Genomic DNA, 19,657 nt, shown 5'->3' with positions numbered 1-19,657 from the left:
AGAATTTCAAAGTGAAGTCATCTCTATTCAAGAAGACCTGCCTGAAAATAACTGTCAGATGATATTTTGTTTTTTGTCATATCAGGACCACTTCAGATGATTTTAGCAATTGTCCTGATCTGGTGACAAGGACAATATGTCAGAAATTTCAGTTTCAAGTTCTTTAGGACCTTACATATAAAAAGTATCTCAGCGGCTTGGTCACAGGGTTCTACAGCTTCCAGACCAAGCAAAAGGATAGATCCAAACATACAAATACAAATATTCAGATGAATTCATGCTTATAGTATGTGATTCTTGTAGCTAGACTGCCCCCAGGAAACAGAAAGAAATAGGTATATAGCCAGTCACCAACATCACTTGTTATAATATATATTGTCATGTGTATTGGTAACTCAATGTAAATGAATAATTGTTAGACACTCTTCAAATGTCACAGTGGCCCATGTCTATGCTTCCTTAGTCCCTTCATGGAATGGAATGGAATAGAAAATATAATGGAATAGAATGGGATGGGATGGGATGGGATGGGATGGGATAGAATAGAATAGAATAGAATAGAATAGAATAGAATAGAATAGAATAGAATAGAATAGAATAGAATAGAATAGAATAGAGTTGGAAGGGACTTGGAGATCTTCTAGTCCAACCCCCTGCTTAGGCAGGAAACCCTATACCACTTCAGACAAATGGTTATCCAACATCTGAAAAACTTACAGTGTTGGAGCATTCACAACTTCTGGAGGCAAGTTATTTCACTGATTAATTGTTCTAATTGTCAGGAAATTTCTCCTCAGTTCTAAGTTGCTTCTCTCCTTGATTAGTTTCCACCCATTGCTTGTCCTGCCCACAGGTGCTTTGGAGAATAGCTTGACTCCCTCTTCTTTATGGCAGCTCCTGAGATATTGGAACAGTGCTATCACTGTCACCTCTAATCCTTCTTTTCATTAAACTAGACATACCCAGTTCCTGCAACCGTTCTTCGTATGTTTTAGCCTCCAGTCCCCTAATCATCATTGTTGCTCTTCTCTGCACTCTTTCTAGAATCTCAACAACTTTTTTATATCGTGATGACCAAAACTGGGGGCAGTATTCCAAGTGTGGCCTTACCAAGGCATTATAAAGTGGTATTAACACTTCACGTGATCTTGATTTTATCCCTCTGTTTATGCAGCCTAGAACTGGGTTGGCTTTTTTGGCAGCTGCTGCACACTGCTGGCTCATATTTAAATAGTTGTCTGGGTTGAGGGAGAGATCCCTCTCACAGTTACTGCTATTAAGCGAGGTACCACATATACTGTACCTATACATTTTGTATTTCTTGCCTAAATGTAGAACCTTACTTTTTTCACCATTGAATTTTCTTTTGTTAGATAGTGCCCAATGTTCAAGTCTGTCAAGATTCTTCTGTATCTTGAGCCTATCTTCTGGAGTGTTGGCTATTCCTGCCAGCTTGGTGTCATCTGCAAATCTGATGAGTTCCTCATCTATCCCCTCATCCAAATCATTGATGAAGATGTTGAAGAGTACTGGGCCTAAAACAGAGCCGTGGGGTATTCCACTGCATACTTCCCTCCATGTAGATGCAGTTCCATTGAGGACTACAGTTACAAATCCATCTGGTGGTGATGCTGTCTAACCCACATTTTTTTATTTTATCTAGTAGTAGGTTATGGTCTACTTTGTCAAATGCCTTACTAAAGTCCAAGAAAATTATATCGACAGCATTCCTCCAGTCCACTAATTTTGTCACTTTGTCAAAGAATGCAATAAGATTAGTCTGGCATGATCTGTTTTTGACAAACCCACGTTGGCTTTTGGTTATTAGTTTGTTTCTAAGTGTTCGCTGATTTGTATCTTGATTATCTTTTCCAGAATCTTCCCTGGTATTGAGGTCAGGCTGACAGGTCTGCAATTTCCTGGATCTATTTTTTTCCTTTTTTGAGGATGGGAACTACATCAGCTCTTTTCCAGTCCTCTGGCAGTTCCCCAGTGCTCCAGGATCTTTGAAAAATATAGTTCAGTGGTTCTGAGATCTCGTCTGCCAGTCCCTTCAGAACCTTGGGAGTGTAATCCATCCGATCCTGGTGATTTGAACTCATCTGGGGTAAACAGGTGCTCCCTTACCATTTTCTTCCCTATTTTAACTTGTGTTCCTAATCTGTTTTTTGTGGTGCTGTTTTTGATAGGTTGGACTATTTTTTCCCGTTCTGTAAAGACAGATGCAAAAAATGAATTAAGTAGTTCTGTTTTCCCCCTGTTGCTTGTCACCTTCTTGTCACTTTCTCCCAGCAATGAGCCAATTGTTTCCTTGATTTTTTTCTTGTTTTTAACATATTGGAAGAAGTTTTTTTGTTGTTGTTGCTATTTTTTACTTTTGTCACAAGCCTTTGTTCATTGTGAGCCTTAGCTTTCCTCACTTCATCTTGGGCTATTTGCTGATATTCTGCCTCAGTTATGTGTCCCTCTTTCCATTTTTTATACTTGCCCTTTTTGTCTTTCAATGAAGCACCCAGATCCTTAACAGAATCATGCATCTTGAGATATTTACATAATCGTATCAGGTGGAATTTATCTTTGTAACTATTAATAAAATAGCTATTAATAAAATATACTGAAATTTCTCTTGGATCAATATATTGGCAATATAAAAAAGATACTTACTTTTGCAAACCAAGTATGATATAGTCTGTCCCAAAGATCCAGAACTTGTTTTTCAATCACAGCAGTACTATTTGCTTTTTCTCCTAATATTTTATCAAGCTATAAAATATTTTAAAATATGTCAAAATATTTGAAAAGGAACATATTCATTGACCAATTATGTATTTTATATTTACTAAATATCCATTAATCAAATAAACTATTTTAGATAACAAAATGCTCATCTCATTTATTCATTCACTTGCTAGAAATATTGCAAATATTGAAAAACTAGATTTACAAAAATTAATATATATATTTTTCCAAGGTCCTTTATTTATTGAGAGAATGGTTTATATTGTCATTCAGTTTGAAAACATTACATAGCACTTGAATAAAATTTAAATTGTAGCAATAGCAATTTCAGTAGTTATGGTTTTGGTCGATATAATTAAATCATGACAGTAATCAGAATTTATTTAAAAGGAACAAGGAAACTGACAGAATTTAGATTATCAAATCCAGAACTATATTATGTTATTTCAGAACCAACTGTTGTTGTTTTACTCAGTTAATACTGCTTAATAAGGACTAATGTATATTCTCCAAATATGCTTGTACAAATCTTTTATTGGACTTAGCAGGTAAACAAATAACTGTTGAAATCTGATCTCATAATGATATTAGGAGGGATTAAAAAGCTCATTTAACGTTTATAAATTATTGTTTAATAACAACTGCAAGTTTATATTTTTAGTCCAGATAATTTGAAAACATACTTGTTATAGTTTTATTTAGCAGACTGCTATGAAATTTGATAAATGTATGATGAGTGATGACAGCACAAAATGTATTTTTCATTAATATTTAGTTAAAGACAAACTATTTGCAAACAATCAATATTAAATATCAAATATTTATCAAAGGTTATTTTTGCAGTCATGAATCTTTTTGAAAAGAAAGTAAGAAGCAGCAGAACATTAATCTCCAAAAGGAATCTTATCATTACCTTATGCGTTATCCATTCTCGCCCGTACTGATAAACATTATTAGCAGCTGAATTCAAAGCCTTCTGAATGACTTGAGCTTCAGGAAGCCAACTAATTAAAAAATACAAATGTAAAAAATGCATTCTGATTGTACATATTCTAATTGCACGTATGCTGTTTCAATAAATAAATGAAGATAGACAACTTGGTACTTTTAATAGGAATGATGAAGATGTTTAAATGTAGCTCCTCATGCCAAATAGCATATATTCAGATTTATAAGTTTTTCTGAAAGTTCAGCATATTGAACAGTAGCTATTGAAATGCCAAATCCTTGATCTTGTTATTTATCTGAAATATATTCATGTACAAATATTTTCTAAAAATGGCAGAATAATGTAGATTAAAGGAAAATTCCAAATTTCCATAGGGATTTCTCAGGAATAGAGCCTCTTTTTGTAAATATAATTTTTATTAAAAACATTTTTAACAAGATAATAAAAACGTTAAAAAATAAAGAAAATAACAATAGTAAATACCTAAGAAAATTAGAAAAAGAAATGAAAAAGAATCATAAAGAGGCAGCTTTCTATCTTTTTAATAGCAGTTATACATGCATTTATATTTACTCTCTGTCTTCAAGGTTACATCACAATTTCCCTCTTTCTATAAACTATCTTTTCTAATCTACAAACTCATAAATCATAAGCACCTTTTTCTCTTTTTTATAATAATTTTATTAAACATTACTATTAGGAAAAATAAAAAATAATACAGACTATAAAAATATAAAAAGAAAAATATAGAAGTGCAAAAAAAAGAAGAGAGAAAAAGAAAGAAGAAAAATATATAAAAAAGTAACTTCCCCCTTCATAACTTAGCAACATCTCTTAAAACAGCAATACTCTTCTTTTTTTGTCTCGTCTCTGTGGATTTTCAAATCTCTTTTGTTAATTCAATTTAAAAAGTTATCTGAATCACTCTTCTACTTTGATATTTGTATGTCCAGTGTATCATTTTATAAGATTGAAATTTATGTAAATATGGATTTAAACATGACAAATTATAAGAATTATCATTCTTGTTACAAGTTTACAAGTTACAAGAATGATAATTCTTGTAACTTGTCATGTTTAAATCCACATTTACATCAATTTCAATCTTATTCGGTATGTTCTTCTGTAACATCATTTTTGTTGTTATTCACTCGCTAAGTTGTGTTTGACACTTTGTGATCCCATGGACTATAGCAGATCAAGACCCTGTCCTCCACTCTTTTCTAGAATCTGCTCAAACCCATTCCCACTGTATTAATGACACTATCTAATCATCTCATCTGCTGCCATCCTCTTTTCCTTTTGCCTTGTATCTTTTCCAACATCAGGATCTTTTCCAATCAGTCCTCTTTTCTCATTTGGTGATCAAAGTATTTGAGCTTCAGTTTCAGTATTATGCTTCCAAAGAAAAATCAAAGTTAATTTCTTTTTGGATTGACTGATCTCCTTGCAACCGAGGTGATCGAGGGAGCTGCACGCTGCTCCTGGGTAACACCGCTCCTGCGCAGTCTGCACTGGCTACCTGTGGTCTTTCGGGTGCGCTTCAAGGTTTTGGTTACCACCTTCAAAGCGCTCCATGGCTTAGGGCCCGGGTACTTACGGGACCGCCTGCTGTTACCTTATGCCTCCCATCGACCCGTACGCTCCCACAGAGAGGGCCTTCTCAGGGTGCCGTCCGCCAAGCAATGCCGGCTGGCGGCCCCCAGGGGAAGGGCCTTCTCTGTTGGAGCACCTACCCTCTGGAACGAACTTCCCCCCCGGTTTGCGCCAAATATCTGACCTTCGGACCTTTCGCCGGGAATTAAAAACTTACTTATTTATCCAAGCGGGACTGGCCTGATTTTTAAATTTTAAATTTTAAATTTTAAATTTTTGTAATTTTATATGGATTATTTTAGGTTGGGTTAATTGACGGTTTTAATTCGGCCATTATTGAATATGTTTTTTAAACTGATATTTTAACTTTATATATTTTATTGTTTTTATTTTTGGCTGTACACCGCCCTGAGTCCTTCGGGAGAAGGGCGGTATAAAAATTTAAATAAATAAATAAATAAACCCAAGGGACTTTGAAGAGTCTTCTCCAACACCACAATTTGAAAGTATCAATTCTTTGGTGCTCAGCCTTACTTATGGTCCAACTCTTACAACCATACATTAGTACTAGGAAAACCATAGCTTTGATTACATGAACCTTTGTTGGCAAAGTGATGTATCTGCTTTTTAATATGCTGTCTAGGTTTGCCATAGCTTTCCCCCCGCCCCAAGAACAAGAGTCTTTTAATTTCATGATCATTGTCACCGTCTGCAGTGATCTTGGAGCCCAAGAAAATAAAATCTGTCACTGCTTCCATTTTCCCCCTTCTGCTAGGAAGTGGTGGAACTAAATGCCATAATCTAATTTTTTTAATGTTGAGTTTCAAGCCAACTTTTGCACTCTCCTCTTTCACCATCATTAATAGGCTTTTTACTTCCTCTTCACTTTCTCCCATTAGAATGGTATCATCTCCATATTTGAGATTGTTGATATTTCTCTGTGCAATCTTAATTCTGCCTTGTCATTCATCAATCCTGGCATTTTGCATGATGGACTCTACATGCAAGTTAAAGAAGCAGAGTCACAATATACAGTCATGTTTTTCCCTATTTTCAACTAATTGATTGTTCCATGTCCAGTTCGAAACATTTCTTGTTGACCTATTGGCATACAGGCTTCTCAGGAGATAGGTAAGGTGTTCTGATATTCCTTGTACTCCTCCAAGAACTTGCTACAGTTTGTTGTTATCTAACAATCAAAGATTTTAGCATAGTCAATGAACCAGAAGCAGATGTTTTTCTAAAACTCCCTTGCTTTCTCCAGCAAATGTTGGCAATTTGACCTCTAGTTACTCTGCCTCTTTAAACCCAGCTTATACTTCTGGTAGTTCTTGATTCATATACTGCTGAAGCCTAACTTATAGGATTTTGAACATAACCTTGCTAGGATGTTAAATAAACACAACTGTATGGTAGTGTCACATTCTTTGGCATTGTCCTTCTTTAGAATTGGAACATAAACTAATATTTTCAAATTGTGTGGTCACTGTGGAGTTTTCGAAATTTCCTCACAAATTGAGTGCAGCACCTTAATAGCATCATATTTTATTTATCAACTGGAGTACTATCACCCCTGCTAGCTTTGTTGTTCATAATGCTTCCTAAAGCCCACTTGACTTTGTATTCCAGAATGTCTGGCTGTCAGGACATTAAGATCTTTCTTGCACAATTCTTCTTTGTATTCTTGCCACCTCTTCTTAATCTCTTCTGCTTCTGTTAGGTCTCTATCATTTTTGTCCTTTCTCATGCCCATCTTTCCCTTGATATCTCCAATTTTCTTGAAGGGATCTCTACTCTCTGCCATTCTATTGTTTTCCTCCTTGCACTGTTTTGCTCTTTGCATTGTTCATTTAAGAAGACCTTCTTATTGCTCCTTGCTATTCTCTGGAAATTTACATTCAGTTGGATATATCTTTCTCCTTTTCCTTTTCCTTCTTTCCTCAGCTATTTATAAGACTTTGTCAGACAGCCACTTAGCTTTCTTGCATTTCCTTTTTTATAGGATAGTTTTAGTTGCTGCCTCCTGTAAGGTAAAGGTAAAGGTTCCCCTCGCACATACGTGCTAGTTGTTCCTGACTCTAGGGGGCAGTGCTCATTTCCGTTTCAAAGCCGAAGAGCCAGCATTGTCCAAAGACGTCTCCGTAGTCATGTGGCCAGCATGACTGAACGCCAAAGGCGCATGGAATGCTGTTACCTTCCCACCAAAGGTGGACCCTATTTTTCTACTTGTATTTTTTACATGCTTTCGAACTGCTAGGTTGGCAGAAGCTAGGACAAGTAATGGGAGCTCACCCCGTTACTTGTCCCAGTGTTCAACAGCTCAATGGCAGCACGAGGGATTCGAACTGCTGAACTGCCATTCAGCGATCAACAAGCTCAGCGTCTTAGCCCCTGAGCCACCACGTCCCTATTACGCTGCCTCCTGTATAATGTTAGAAAGGGGTAGTTCTTCAGGAACTCTGTCTACTAGATCTAGTCCCGTAAATATATTTACCACCTCCACTATATATTCATAAGGGATATGATTTAAACCATATTCAAATAGCATTGTGGTTTTCCCTACTTTCTTCAATTTAAACCTAATTTTGCAATAAGAATCTCATGATCTGAACCACAGTCAGCTCTAGGTCTTGTTTTTACCTAATACAAAATACATAATATATCTGATTTTGGTACTGACCACCTGGTAATGTCCTTATGTAAGGTACCTCTGGACCAGCATGTTCTCATGACAAAATTCTGTTAGCCTTTGCTCTGCTTTATTTTATACTCCAAGGCCAAATAACAGCTGCCTGTTATTTCAGTTACCTCTTGACTTTCTTACTTTAACATTCCAATCCCTATGATGAAAAGGATGGCTTTTTGGTGTTAGTTCTAGAAGATCTGGTGGATCTTCATAGAACTTGTCAACTGCAGACTCTTTGCCATCAATGGTTGGCTAATAGACTTGGATTATTGTGAGGTAGAATGGTTTCTCTTGTATTCAAACATCTTTGTTCGAATAAAGGCAAACTATTCTACATCAAATAGAACTAAACAGTGGGAGGTAAGCAGTGGGGTACCATTGTACCAAAGTTCCATTTTAAGCCCAGTACTCTTCACCATGTAAATGAAGATTCAATCATTCAGGCCAAAAGTAAATTAAAATAATGCCAACTGGACCAAAGCTTATTAAAACTGAGGTGTTTAGTTATTCATCCAAGTAATTTTTTAAGTCAAAATGAAAATTGAATTCATTTACATGTTGCTTTTCATTTTGGGGAGAAACCCCTTGCAGTCTATATGGCAAGAGTTGGTTCTTTCCAACAACTTTCTGACTCTCTGTCTACCTAACTTTTTATTTTAACGGAAGAAATTACTTGGATGAACAACAAAATATCTCAATTTTAATAAACTTTGATCCAGTTTTTTTGTTTGTTTTTTTTTTGTTTACATTTATACCCCGCCCTTCTCCGAAGACTCAGGGCGGCTTACAATGTATAAGGCAATAGTCTCATTCTATTTGTATATTTTTACAAAGTCAACTTATTGCCCCCCCAACAATCTGGGTCCTCAGTTGCCACAATTTAACCTTTTCAAGATACTCGCCACGTCTTCATAAACAATTTAGATGAGGCAATACAAGGGAAACTTATCAAATTTGCAAATGATATTAAACTGGCAGGAATAGCCAACACTTCAGAAGATAGGCTCAAAATCCAGATAAATCTTGACAGATTTGAATACTGAGCTCTATCTAACAAAATGAAATTCAATGTAGAGAAAAGTAAGATTTTACACTCAGACAAGAAAAACCAAATGTACATATACAGATTAGATGAAACCTAATTCAATAGCAGTTAACTGTGACAGGGATCTTGGAGTCCTAGTGAAAATCACTTAAACATGTGGCAGCAGCCCAAAAAGCCAATGCAATCCTAGGCAAACAGAGGCATAGAATCAAAAATATGTGAAGTACTAGTACCACTTTATAAAGCCTTAGTAAGACCACATTTAGAACACTGCATTCAGTTTTGGTCACCATAAATAAGAACTTGAGACTCTGGAAAGAGTGTAGGAAAGAGCGACAAAGATGATTAAAAAGCTGAAAGCTAAAATATATGAAGAACAAAAGCTTGTTTAAATTGGGCATGTCTAATTTAGTGAACCCTTTCATGGATCACTGCCTTGTCATGGTGAAGGGGCTTGCGCAGTGCAATGAAGCTATGAGCTATGCCATGCAGGGCCACCCAAGATGGACAGGTCATAGCAGACAGCTCTGACAAAATGTGATCTACTGGAAAAGGAAATGGCAACCCACTCCAGTATCTTTGCCGTGAAAACTCGCCAAAAGCTGAGCTATTCAAAATCTTAAATGATGCAGTAAAAGTGCTAACTCAATATGCCAGCAAATTTGGAAAATTCAACAGTGGTCACAGGATTGGAAAGGGTCAGTTTACATTCCAATTCCAAAAAAGGGCAATGCCAAAGAATGCTCAAACTTCCGCATCATTTCACATGCTAGCAAAGTTATGCTCAAAATTCTACAAGCTAGGCTCCAGCAGTACGTGGACCGAGAACTACCAGAAGTGCAAGCAGGATTTAGAAGAGGCAGAGGAACTAGAGATCAAATTTCCAACATATCCTGGATCATGGAGAAAGCTAAGGAGTTCCAGAAAAACATCTACTTCTGCTTCATTGACTACGCTAAAGCCTTTGACTGTGTGGATCTCAACAAATTGTGGCAAGTTCTCAAAAAGATGGGAGTACCATCTTATTTGTCTCTTGAGAAACCTATATGCGGGTCAAGAAGCAACAGTTAGAACTGGACACAGAACCACTGATTGGTTCAAAATTGAGGAAGTTCTACAAGGCGGTATACTGTTGCCCTGCCTATTTAACTTATATGCAGAGCACATCATGAGAAAGGCGGGGCTAGATGAATCATAAATTGGAATTAAGATTGCCAGGAGAAATATCAACAACCTCGGATATGCAGATGATACCATTCTAATGGCAGAAAGTGAAGAGGAACTAAAGAGCCTTCTGATGCAGGTGAAGGAGGAGAGTGCAAACGTTAGCTTGAAACTCAACATTAAGAAAACTAAAATCATGGCTCCCGGCCCTCTCAATACCTGGCAAACAGATCGGGAAGAAATGGAGGTAGTGACAGATTTTATTTTCCTGGAATCCAAGATCACCGCACATGGGGACTACAACCAAGAAATTAAAAGATGCTTGCTCCTGGGAGGAAAGCTATGGCAAAATTAGACAACATGCTAAAAAGCAGAGACATCACCCTGCCAACAAAACTGCGTATAGTCAAAGCTATGATTTTCCCAGTTGCAATATATGGTTGCGAAAGTTGGACCATAAGGAAGGCTGAGTGTCAAAGAATTGAGGCCTTTGAATTATGGTGCTGGAGAAGACTCCTGCGAGTCCCTTGGACTGCAAGGTGATCAAACTGGTCAGTCCTAGAGGAGAGCAACTTTTTTAATTACTATGAGGACTACTCGACATCTTCTAAGGCAGAGGTGTCAAACTCATGATGACATGTTATTGTCATGTGATGTATCATAACTTTCTCCCCCTTCACTAAACCAAGGGTGGGCATGGCCAGTGAATGACGCATCTGGCCCACAGGCCGCAAGTTTGACACACATCTTCTTAGGGATTTTTGCCCTCAGTAAGGGATCATTTGGTCATCTGAATTAATGGCCAATTCCCATCCACTTTAGTTCACTGATTCAAAAAATGTTGATATGCAATCTTGCCATCTCCTATTTGATCATATCCAGCTTACCTTGATTCATAGATCTGAAATTCAGGTTCCCATGCAATATTGTTCTTTACAGCACTGGACTTTCCTTTTATCACCAGACACATCCACAGCTGACCATTCTTTCATGGGCCCCAGTACTGGCAGGTCTTTTTACACAATAAATAACACCTGCCATATTCCACCTGGGTGGAAGATGGCTGTAGTTGTCCCAATATACAAAAAGAGCGAATAAAAAGGATCCTAGAACTATAGGCCCATCAGTCTGATTGACACTGTAGCAACAATATATGCCAGGTTCCTTTTGAATAAAATTGAAACCTGGGCAAAATAATAATATATTATTTAAGAAAATAATATCCCCATAGAAAAACAAGGTTTAAGATGAAACCAATCTACCATCAAAGATGAATACCTTCAGCCGAAGATTAATACCTGTAGTAGGTGGGCTGAATCTAAGTGACATGACCACAGCCATGTGTTATGGCCAATTATCATACACCCTGCTGGCTTTGCTGGCATTTTCTCTTTTGGAAAAAGAAGTGAATTCTGGAGGAGAAAATACAATTTCCTTTTCTTCCATTAGCACATGTTTGACAGTTTCTTTATCGAAGAGCCCAATACCTTACTAGCTTTTTACTTCTATCATATTTGAAGAACAGTTTATTATCTGTCTTCAGTTTTGGTAATATACTCTTCAAAATTTCTTTATATCTCTCACTTTGAAATCCACTCTCTTTGAAATTCCTTTTAAAAAATTCTTTTTTTTTAATTCATGATTTTTTGTTTTATTTATTGGGACAGGTGTTCCACTTTCTAAATCAGGGGTCCCAACTTTTTGGGCTTCAGAGACCACCAAGTTCATAATTTTAAATCCCACAGACCACTAATATGAATCCAGCGCGCCACTTACTGAAGCGCCTGGACTCCCAGTGACGGGATGGGGTCCTTCAGGCACTGTCCCTCCTCTCTCTTTCTCTCTTTCTCCCGCCCTCCCCTCTATCTCTCACTCTTTCTCATTCTCTCATTCTCTCCCCCCCATTCTGATTCTCTCTCTCTATTTCATTCTGTCTCTCTCTCATTCTCTCTCTCACTCTCTGATTCTCTCTCTGATTCTGATTCTCTGTGCATCCCTTTTAGAGTCAGACAGCTTCGAGCAAGAGCTGCGAAGAGAGCGCCCCCCCCGGTGACATCCCTGGGGAGGCAGGCAAGCCGGGCAGCAGAGCACCCTTTGAGTTTTTCCTCCAGCTGAGTAAGCAGCCCAGAGACTCCGGAAGGAGGCAGGCAGAAGCAGGAGGAGGGCGGAGTGATCCGGAGAAACAAGGCGTGCCAGGAAGGACCGCTGCCTGCTGTGCCGACCTCGCAAAATTGAGGTGGGGAGTGTCGATACAATGCAAGACATCCCTCTTCACACTCCCCCCACACTTCTTCCAAGAAGCCGGTGCTCTCTCTCATTCTCTTTCTCTGTCTCTCATTCTCTCATTCTGATTCTCTCTCTTTGTCTCTCTCACTCTCTGATTCTCTTTTTCATTCTCTCTCTCTTATTCTGTCTCTTTTTCTCTATTTCATTTTGCATGGCATCAGCATTCCGCCTTGGTATATTTGCCCAGCTGGTGGCACAAAGCAGCCCTCATCTCCTGCCTCTTGGGACTCGGAGCTGTAAACAGCATCTGATCAGGGGAGCAACCAGATTTTGCTCTCTATTGTGGATGCCAGATTGCTCCCCTGCAAGCTCTCATCTTTAGAGAAGCCTGGCCGAAGTTTCCCGCGCCGCTTAAGCAAGCACTCATGAGATGAGAGCTTGCAGGAGGCCAATCTGGCATCTGCAATAGAGAGCAAAATCTGACTGCTCCCTGGACCAGTCATCATTTACGCTCTGAGTCCCAAGCTGCAGGAGACAAGGGCTGCTTTGCGCCAAATATACCAAGGCGGAATGCTGATGCTGCGCAAGTGCAAGTAGTGCTTCGCTCCCACAGCTTCCAGCCATTGCAATCGCTTGGTATATTTGCCCAGCTGGTGGCACAAAGCAGCCCTCATCTCCTGCTGCTTGGGACTCGGAGCTGTAAACAGCATCTGATCAGCGGAGCAACCAGATTATCCTCCACCAGGGTGCACCAGAAAAAATATGAAGATTTCTCCACGGACCACCAAAATTTCCTCACGAGCCACCAGTGGTCCACAGACCACTGGTTGCTGACTGCTGTTCTAAATAATACTGTTATGTCTTTAATAGCTTCCTTTACAATGCTAATAAACCATGTAGGCCAGTTTTTGAGCTATGGAGTCATTTTCATAATTTCAGGAATACATTGTGTCTGACCCTTTACTATTATGTTGATAAGCAACAGCCAAATTGTATGGAAGGAGTGTGCCCTTTGAACCATTGCTTTAAGTTTCTTTTTTACCAGTCTTTTCAATTTTGTATCTTTGTGACTTATTATATAGATTATTGCTTCTCTATGTTGAATTTTATTAAATGTTGAATTTTATTGTATTATGGTCAATATTCCCAATCAAGTCAACTACATGCATTTTTCTCAATAAATCTTGAATATTCTCTTGTTAGATCAATCATCAAGTGCTTTAGTGCAGTGTAATTTGTAGTGTTTAAGAATTTTAATTCTCTGTCATGGAATATTTTAGAATAGATGATATTCATCTTTAAGTACTTAGAAAACAATGTAAAATCACCATTGATTTGTCTTTTAGGATACTTTTTCTCAATTTTGGATTGGTTAACTTTGCAATTGACTGGAAATAATATAAATGTTTTGATTTCAGTAAAACATTTGAAATAGCATCTCATTATATTCTGATTAAGAAACTAATTAAGAATGGGTTAGTTATGTTTAAGCAGAGACTGGACCAGAATATTTTGAAAGATATCTCCTGGCTGAGAGCATCTCATTTATTTCAGTTATTGCCTTTGTTAAATAATATTGTCTGTTCACATGCGTCCTGAGTAGTTTTGATAGACAGTTCTAGGAAAATATTGACTCAATATAAGCCTAAAGCGCAAAAATGAAATATGTCTGAGAACAATCAGAAAAAATTTGGGAACTGCAAATATTGTAATGCTTAAATAAAACACAGTATAATTACACTTAGATATAGAGTATTTTCTAGTTCATTTCTATTATAGCCCTTGTATCTGGAGAAGGTTAAAATTGTCCTATTGGTTCCTTTCATTATATCAAATTAATATAGTTATTGCATACTTTTGCTTATATATATGCTTATTTGATGTATTGTTTTATGTTGATGCTTGTGTATACTGTTGTGTCAAAATAAGAAAAAATGGTTTACCTTATAACAATTCAAATTCCACAAAAATTAAACCGCTTTTTAAAAAAGTACAAAAAATAATGAACTAAAGTAATTTATATTCTTCAAATTATATGTAGCTGACTTGTATGCATCTCAAAACTGATACTGCAGAGGGGTCAAAGTACAGGAAAGGACAGTCACAATTATAAAAAGGCTGAAACAATGTGGTTGTGAGAAAAGGTAGGACTTTTAAGTTCAGAAAATGAAATATAAAGATATGCAGCAAAACAGATTTAAGGAGAAAAAATTGGCTTGATTCATGTCTGGGTGCTGACATAAGGTTTGATGGCATTTGATTAACAAAAGATTTGATTTAAGGAAGAGCAAACAAGTACTGTGTTCATGTTTGAGGTATGCTGCAAATCACAATGCTATTATACATGGCGCAAAAAAGTGGATAAAATGCTGGAAAATGGGAAAATACTATTGTAAAAAAATCAGCTTGAAAGTGTCCTATTGGCATATCACTGACTACTGTGAGAACAGAATTTTTTATCAGATAGAATAATTATCTGACCTCAAATAACCTTTCTGTTTTAGGATTCAAGGAAGAATTTAAATAATTTAATTTATAGAAAATTATTCCTGTATAATTAAGAAATCTAAGCACATGAATTTCTTAACTTGATATAACAAAGTGGTAAGATAGTAATTTGATGTTGAGGCAGTATCAAAAGCTTCCAGAATGATTTGGGAGTTGTGACTTTTTATATATATTTCTCAATCCAGCCATATTCTTCTCACTAAAGCCAATATCTTATTAGTTTCAAATGCTTTCAAAATTCAACAATAGGCCAAAAATAAATTATAGCCTCTTTCTCATATTTTCCATCAAAATGTAATATTTTCCACCAAAATGAAGAGAATATTCATATCCTATCAGTTATGGCATTACTTACTTGGCCCATTCTGGGTGATTGGCTACCGTTTCATTAATCAACCTGCTTGTTACTTCAATCATATGTACACTTTCCTGATGAACCTATTGCAAGACAGAAGGAAGAAAAAAAATGAATTTATCATACCATTAAATACATACCTTACATTTATTCTATGACTAAGATTGATAGTTTGGTGTAATCCTTATTCTGGACTAGATTGTGATTTTATTTTCAAAGGCAGTCCCATATCAAATGAATTACAGTAATCCAACAGGGAGATGAATAAAGCATTGAGGATAGGTCACAAGCAGTCCTGCTATCTGGTCCTATCTAGTCCTTGGCTTCTACCTTCAATGCCTGGCAACTATATCCACAATGACCACTGATGTCAATTGCCATTGATGTTTCTGATTGCCAAATTCAAAGCTGGTTCTGTGTAACAAAGCTAGTTCTTACCTTAAAGCTATGATCTTACTTCGTAGGAGTGCTGACCTGGCATGTCTTGCTGAGACCTGGATGGGCCTGAATGAGGGGGCACAGGGGATTCTTCTTAGAAATGTGCCCACCAGCCAAGATCCCAGGAAATGGAAGAGAGGTAGCTGCTATCACCTGTGAGTAGTTATGGGCTTTCAAGAACTCTGCTCTGCAGATAACTGGTCTCTAGATTAAGGTAATAGTTGGGACTGCTGCTAGTATGTCATTCTCTCTGCTGCCCACTCCCCTGCAATCGCTTCTGCATGCCACCACTACTGCCAGTTGCCTGGTGCCCTGTTACTTCTGCAAATCTCTGCCAATACCACCAATTGCCCAGTGTCCCCTCCCTGTGCGATTGCTTCGCATGACACAGCCACCAGTTGCTCAGTGGCCCTGCCCTCTCCAATAGTTACCTGGTGTCCCCTGCCCCCCTGCAATCACTTCTGCACATTGCGACATCACTGCCACCAATTGCTTGGTGCACACCCATGATCACTTCTGCATGCCACTGCAACCACTGCCAATTGTTGGGTGCCCCTCCCCTTAGATCATTTCTGCATGTCATCACAGCCAATTACCCGGTGCCTCCCTGGAATCACTTTTGAACATCTCTATTGCCACCAGCTGCTTGGCACACTCCCTCAACCCTGCAATCATTTCTGCACGCTGCCACCACCACCACCAGTTGTCGGGAGCCCCATACTCATGACCACTTCTGCACACCACTGCTGCCAGGTCCTGGTGCCTGCCCGACAGCCCGGTAATAGTGCACTGCCCCCCCACAATCTTCTGCCAACCACTTCCTGCCACCTGCCACCATTGTCTGGCTGCTTCTTGTCCCATGCAGCCAAAGGCTTGGGTCAAAAAGTGTGTAGGCAAATAGGAAGAAAGCGAGGGTGAGGGTAAGAGGGCCACTGGCCATGGATAATGGCTAGGGAAGGCCAGTGGAGGATGAAAGCTGGCTGTAAATTGGCTGAGGCAGGTGGCTGGGGATGAAGGGGGCACGGCCAATGGGAGTGGTCTTTGAGGTTCTGGTTGGGCTGTTTACTCTCAGCTTGTTTGGCACTTCCTTGTTGAAATATTGTTTACTTCTTGATTGCTGCTCTGATGTTAATCTTGGAATTAATCTATGCTCCTCTGGGTTCCAATTGTTAATGGCAAGGTATTTTAGTGTTTTTGTTCCCCTCTTAGCTAATTGATTGTCTCTTTTGTATAGTATGTACTATAGATATTACGTCTTTAACTCTTTAATTTTGCAACATATGGATAGAGTTAACTATATGTTAACCAGATTTAGCTGGGAAACTAAGTATCCTAGACTAAACCAAATCCATATGCACTAAGGAATTTCCAGAAGCCTAATATTCTGATAAATTATCCATCAATAGATATAATAAAATTTAAAAGTGTTTTCATTTTTATAGACTCCATATATTTTACATCTGTTTTCTTATAAGAAAATTACCTACAACCACAATGATATATGTGATGGTATATTATTATCTTTATACCTTCCTTATTTCAAAGAAAAAAAGGAAAGAAAAATACATTTTATGCTTTGTCAATATTCACCTATCTATCTTTACATAAGAGGGCATGTTAATATAATGGATACATTGCAGGCTTCTCACAAATTTAAATACATCACAATTTGAATTATCATCCTGACATATGAATAAGCTGGTTGGAACAGGGTTGTTTTTCTACTTTGTGCATACCTCTGCTTTTTTTCCTGGAAAAACAAATTTATCTAATCTGAGGGAAACTAAAATACTTGCTTTTCTTTTTCAACCATGATCATTGTTTAGTGTGGTTATTAGAATATACATTGATCATATCAATTTTGAGAAGAAATAAAACACTGACCATTAGAGAAATCTGCAGATCAGAATGAATAAATCTTCAGTAAAAATGTTGCATTGTTTAATAGGACACATACCTTTGCTGTAAGGAGCAGCGCAAGCAGCAGGGTGCCTATCACTAGCACAAATATAATGAATATGCTAATGATTTTATCTAGGATTTTTTCCAACCACACGATCAGCTGTGAAAAACAAGAAATGTAATAAACTTCTTTCTAAAGTTTTTTCCAAAACTGTATGAGTAGCTTCTCCAATCTTACAGAAATGATTTCAGTAGTGCAAGATAATAGATGAATATTACTTCTGTCTCTTTCTTATGTAAGAATGCTTCATTTTTAATAAATCATAATCCCAGTTATTTACTATAATAAGACCCTGAAAACAACCCTGGAAAAGTTGTGCTACTTATAATCTGAAGCCCCATCAGCATTATTATTTTTTAAACAGAAAAATGTGGCAAAATGCAAGGTGCTTATTTCTTAAAAAATATTTGAACTAGAGCAATTTTACAAATAATTTTAAATACCTTGCTGTCTAATTTGAGAATAATTCTTCCGAGCCCCTTAATTGGTTGTGGTACAAGAACTTCTTGACGTTGGCTCACAAAATCTTCCAGAACATGCCAGTAGGTACTGCAGTAAATCAGTGAGAATTGCACTATTCCAAAGTGGACCAACAGTTTTTTTAAAACCCACACTGCAAACATAAAATGGGAATTAAGTACTTTTCATACATAATACTTACACTTTTTGCTCATAAAGTAATTTTGTTTCAATAGGAATTAATAGCAATAGAAATAGCACGTACACTTATATACTGCCCCACACTCAGCACCCTCTGGGTGACAATGTCAGTGTATTACCCCCCAAAATATGGGTTTTCTTGCCACCAGAAATTGACCAACGGGCTGTTTTTGGCCTCCATAAGACCTCCAGTGTGGTGAGGAAGGCTGTTTTTGCCTTCCCAGACTCCTAGAGAGGCCCTGGAGGCTGGGGATAGCAAAAAACGGGCCTTCCAGTCCCACTGGAAGTTGGCAAACGGGTTGTTTTCAGCCTCTGGAGGACCTCCGGGGGGGGAGGCTGTTTTGCCACCTCCCCCAGACTCCTAGAAAGGCTCTGGAGCCAGGTGAGAGAAAAACGGGCCTACCGGGCCATCCCATACCAGGAGCAGGGGGAGCAGGAGGTTGCACATGCATGCGCAGGGCACATAGAATTATGGGTGTACGCAACTCCCCCTCCGACTCCCCTCCTGGCACGCAATGGCAACAAGGTTAACCATCAATGTCTTAGGGAATAGAATGTTAGTTAAGATATAAGGAAGGTTAATTACCAGCTGAATTAAAATTTTGCTATAGAAGGGTTATAAAAGAGTCAAAAAGGTATGAGAAGGATTTGTATGATTAAGAGCAACATTTTTGTAATTGTTTCTATGCCAATGCTAGAATTCTTTGAATCAAGATGGGGTACTAGTTAATTTAAATGAAAATGCAGATGTAGTAGATATCGATTAAAGGTTGGTGGAAGTGGCAGGATTAGTGTAAACAGTTCTGGAAACAAACTTTATAGAACGGACAGGCAGGAGAAGGCATTACTCTTTAGAGCAAAGAGTAAGGAGGTTGTAACTTCATTTAGAAACTCTCTTCATACAACATACTAGGTTGTGGTCACACTGTGGTCACAATTAATTAGCTGTGCTATTAATTATGCTTATAATAAATCAGAATAAGTAAAAATAGGGTTTAAACTGGGCTCTGCTTCCCATTCCCACACCTGCACTTTTAAAAAATTTAAGCATGGCTCCTGATAAATGTATTGCCTCACTCTTTAAGAGTATTGAAGTTTATATGAATATATCATTTGAATATATAATAAACATGCTAGAAGTATTTTGTGTCCTGTCTCCATACCAATTGACACAGTAGGTACCTTAGTAAGTATCTACACAGAGAAAACATCTTATATCTTAATACTAGTTAAATGTAGGATTAAGCAAGTCAGGGCAGTATGTTTCTGCAAATTGGACTCCTTAAATTGGCTCTGACTAGATTTTATGATTGTATATTTTTTCTATT

At 37.7% G+C, this 19,657-nt stretch overlaps 1 protein-coding gene across 1 annotated transcript in view; it reads right to left on the bottom strand.

Moving 5' to 3' along the window:
• Positions 1-19,657, bottom strand: part of TMEM245 (transmembrane protein 245) — a 52,269-nt gene that overhangs the window by 21,429 nt on the left and 11,183 nt on the right. Inside the window, exons 6-10 of the mRNA XM_058180850.1 lie at positions 18,113-18,282; positions 17,664-17,768; positions 15,269-15,351; positions 3,653-3,743; positions 2,665-2,763 (exon numbers count right to left, since the gene is read on the bottom strand). Of these exons, the coding sequence (XP_058036833.1) occupies positions 2,665-2,763; positions 3,653-3,743; positions 15,269-15,351; positions 17,664-17,768; positions 18,113-18,282 (548 nt within the window). The remainder of the gene's footprint in view (positions 1-2,664; positions 2,764-3,652; positions 3,744-15,268; positions 15,352-17,663; positions 17,769-18,112; positions 18,283-19,657) is intronic.

Source organism: Ahaetulla prasina, chromosome 4 (genome assembly GCF_028640845.1).
Source record: "Ahaetulla prasina isolate Xishuangbanna chromosome 4, ASM2864084v1, whole genome shotgun sequence".
NCBI classification, from domain to species: Eukaryota; Metazoa; Chordata; class Lepidosauria; order Squamata; family Colubridae; genus Ahaetulla; species Ahaetulla prasina.
The sequence above is the reverse complement of the archived record's forward strand: the minus strand, read 5'-3'. Positions and strand labels throughout refer to the sequence as shown.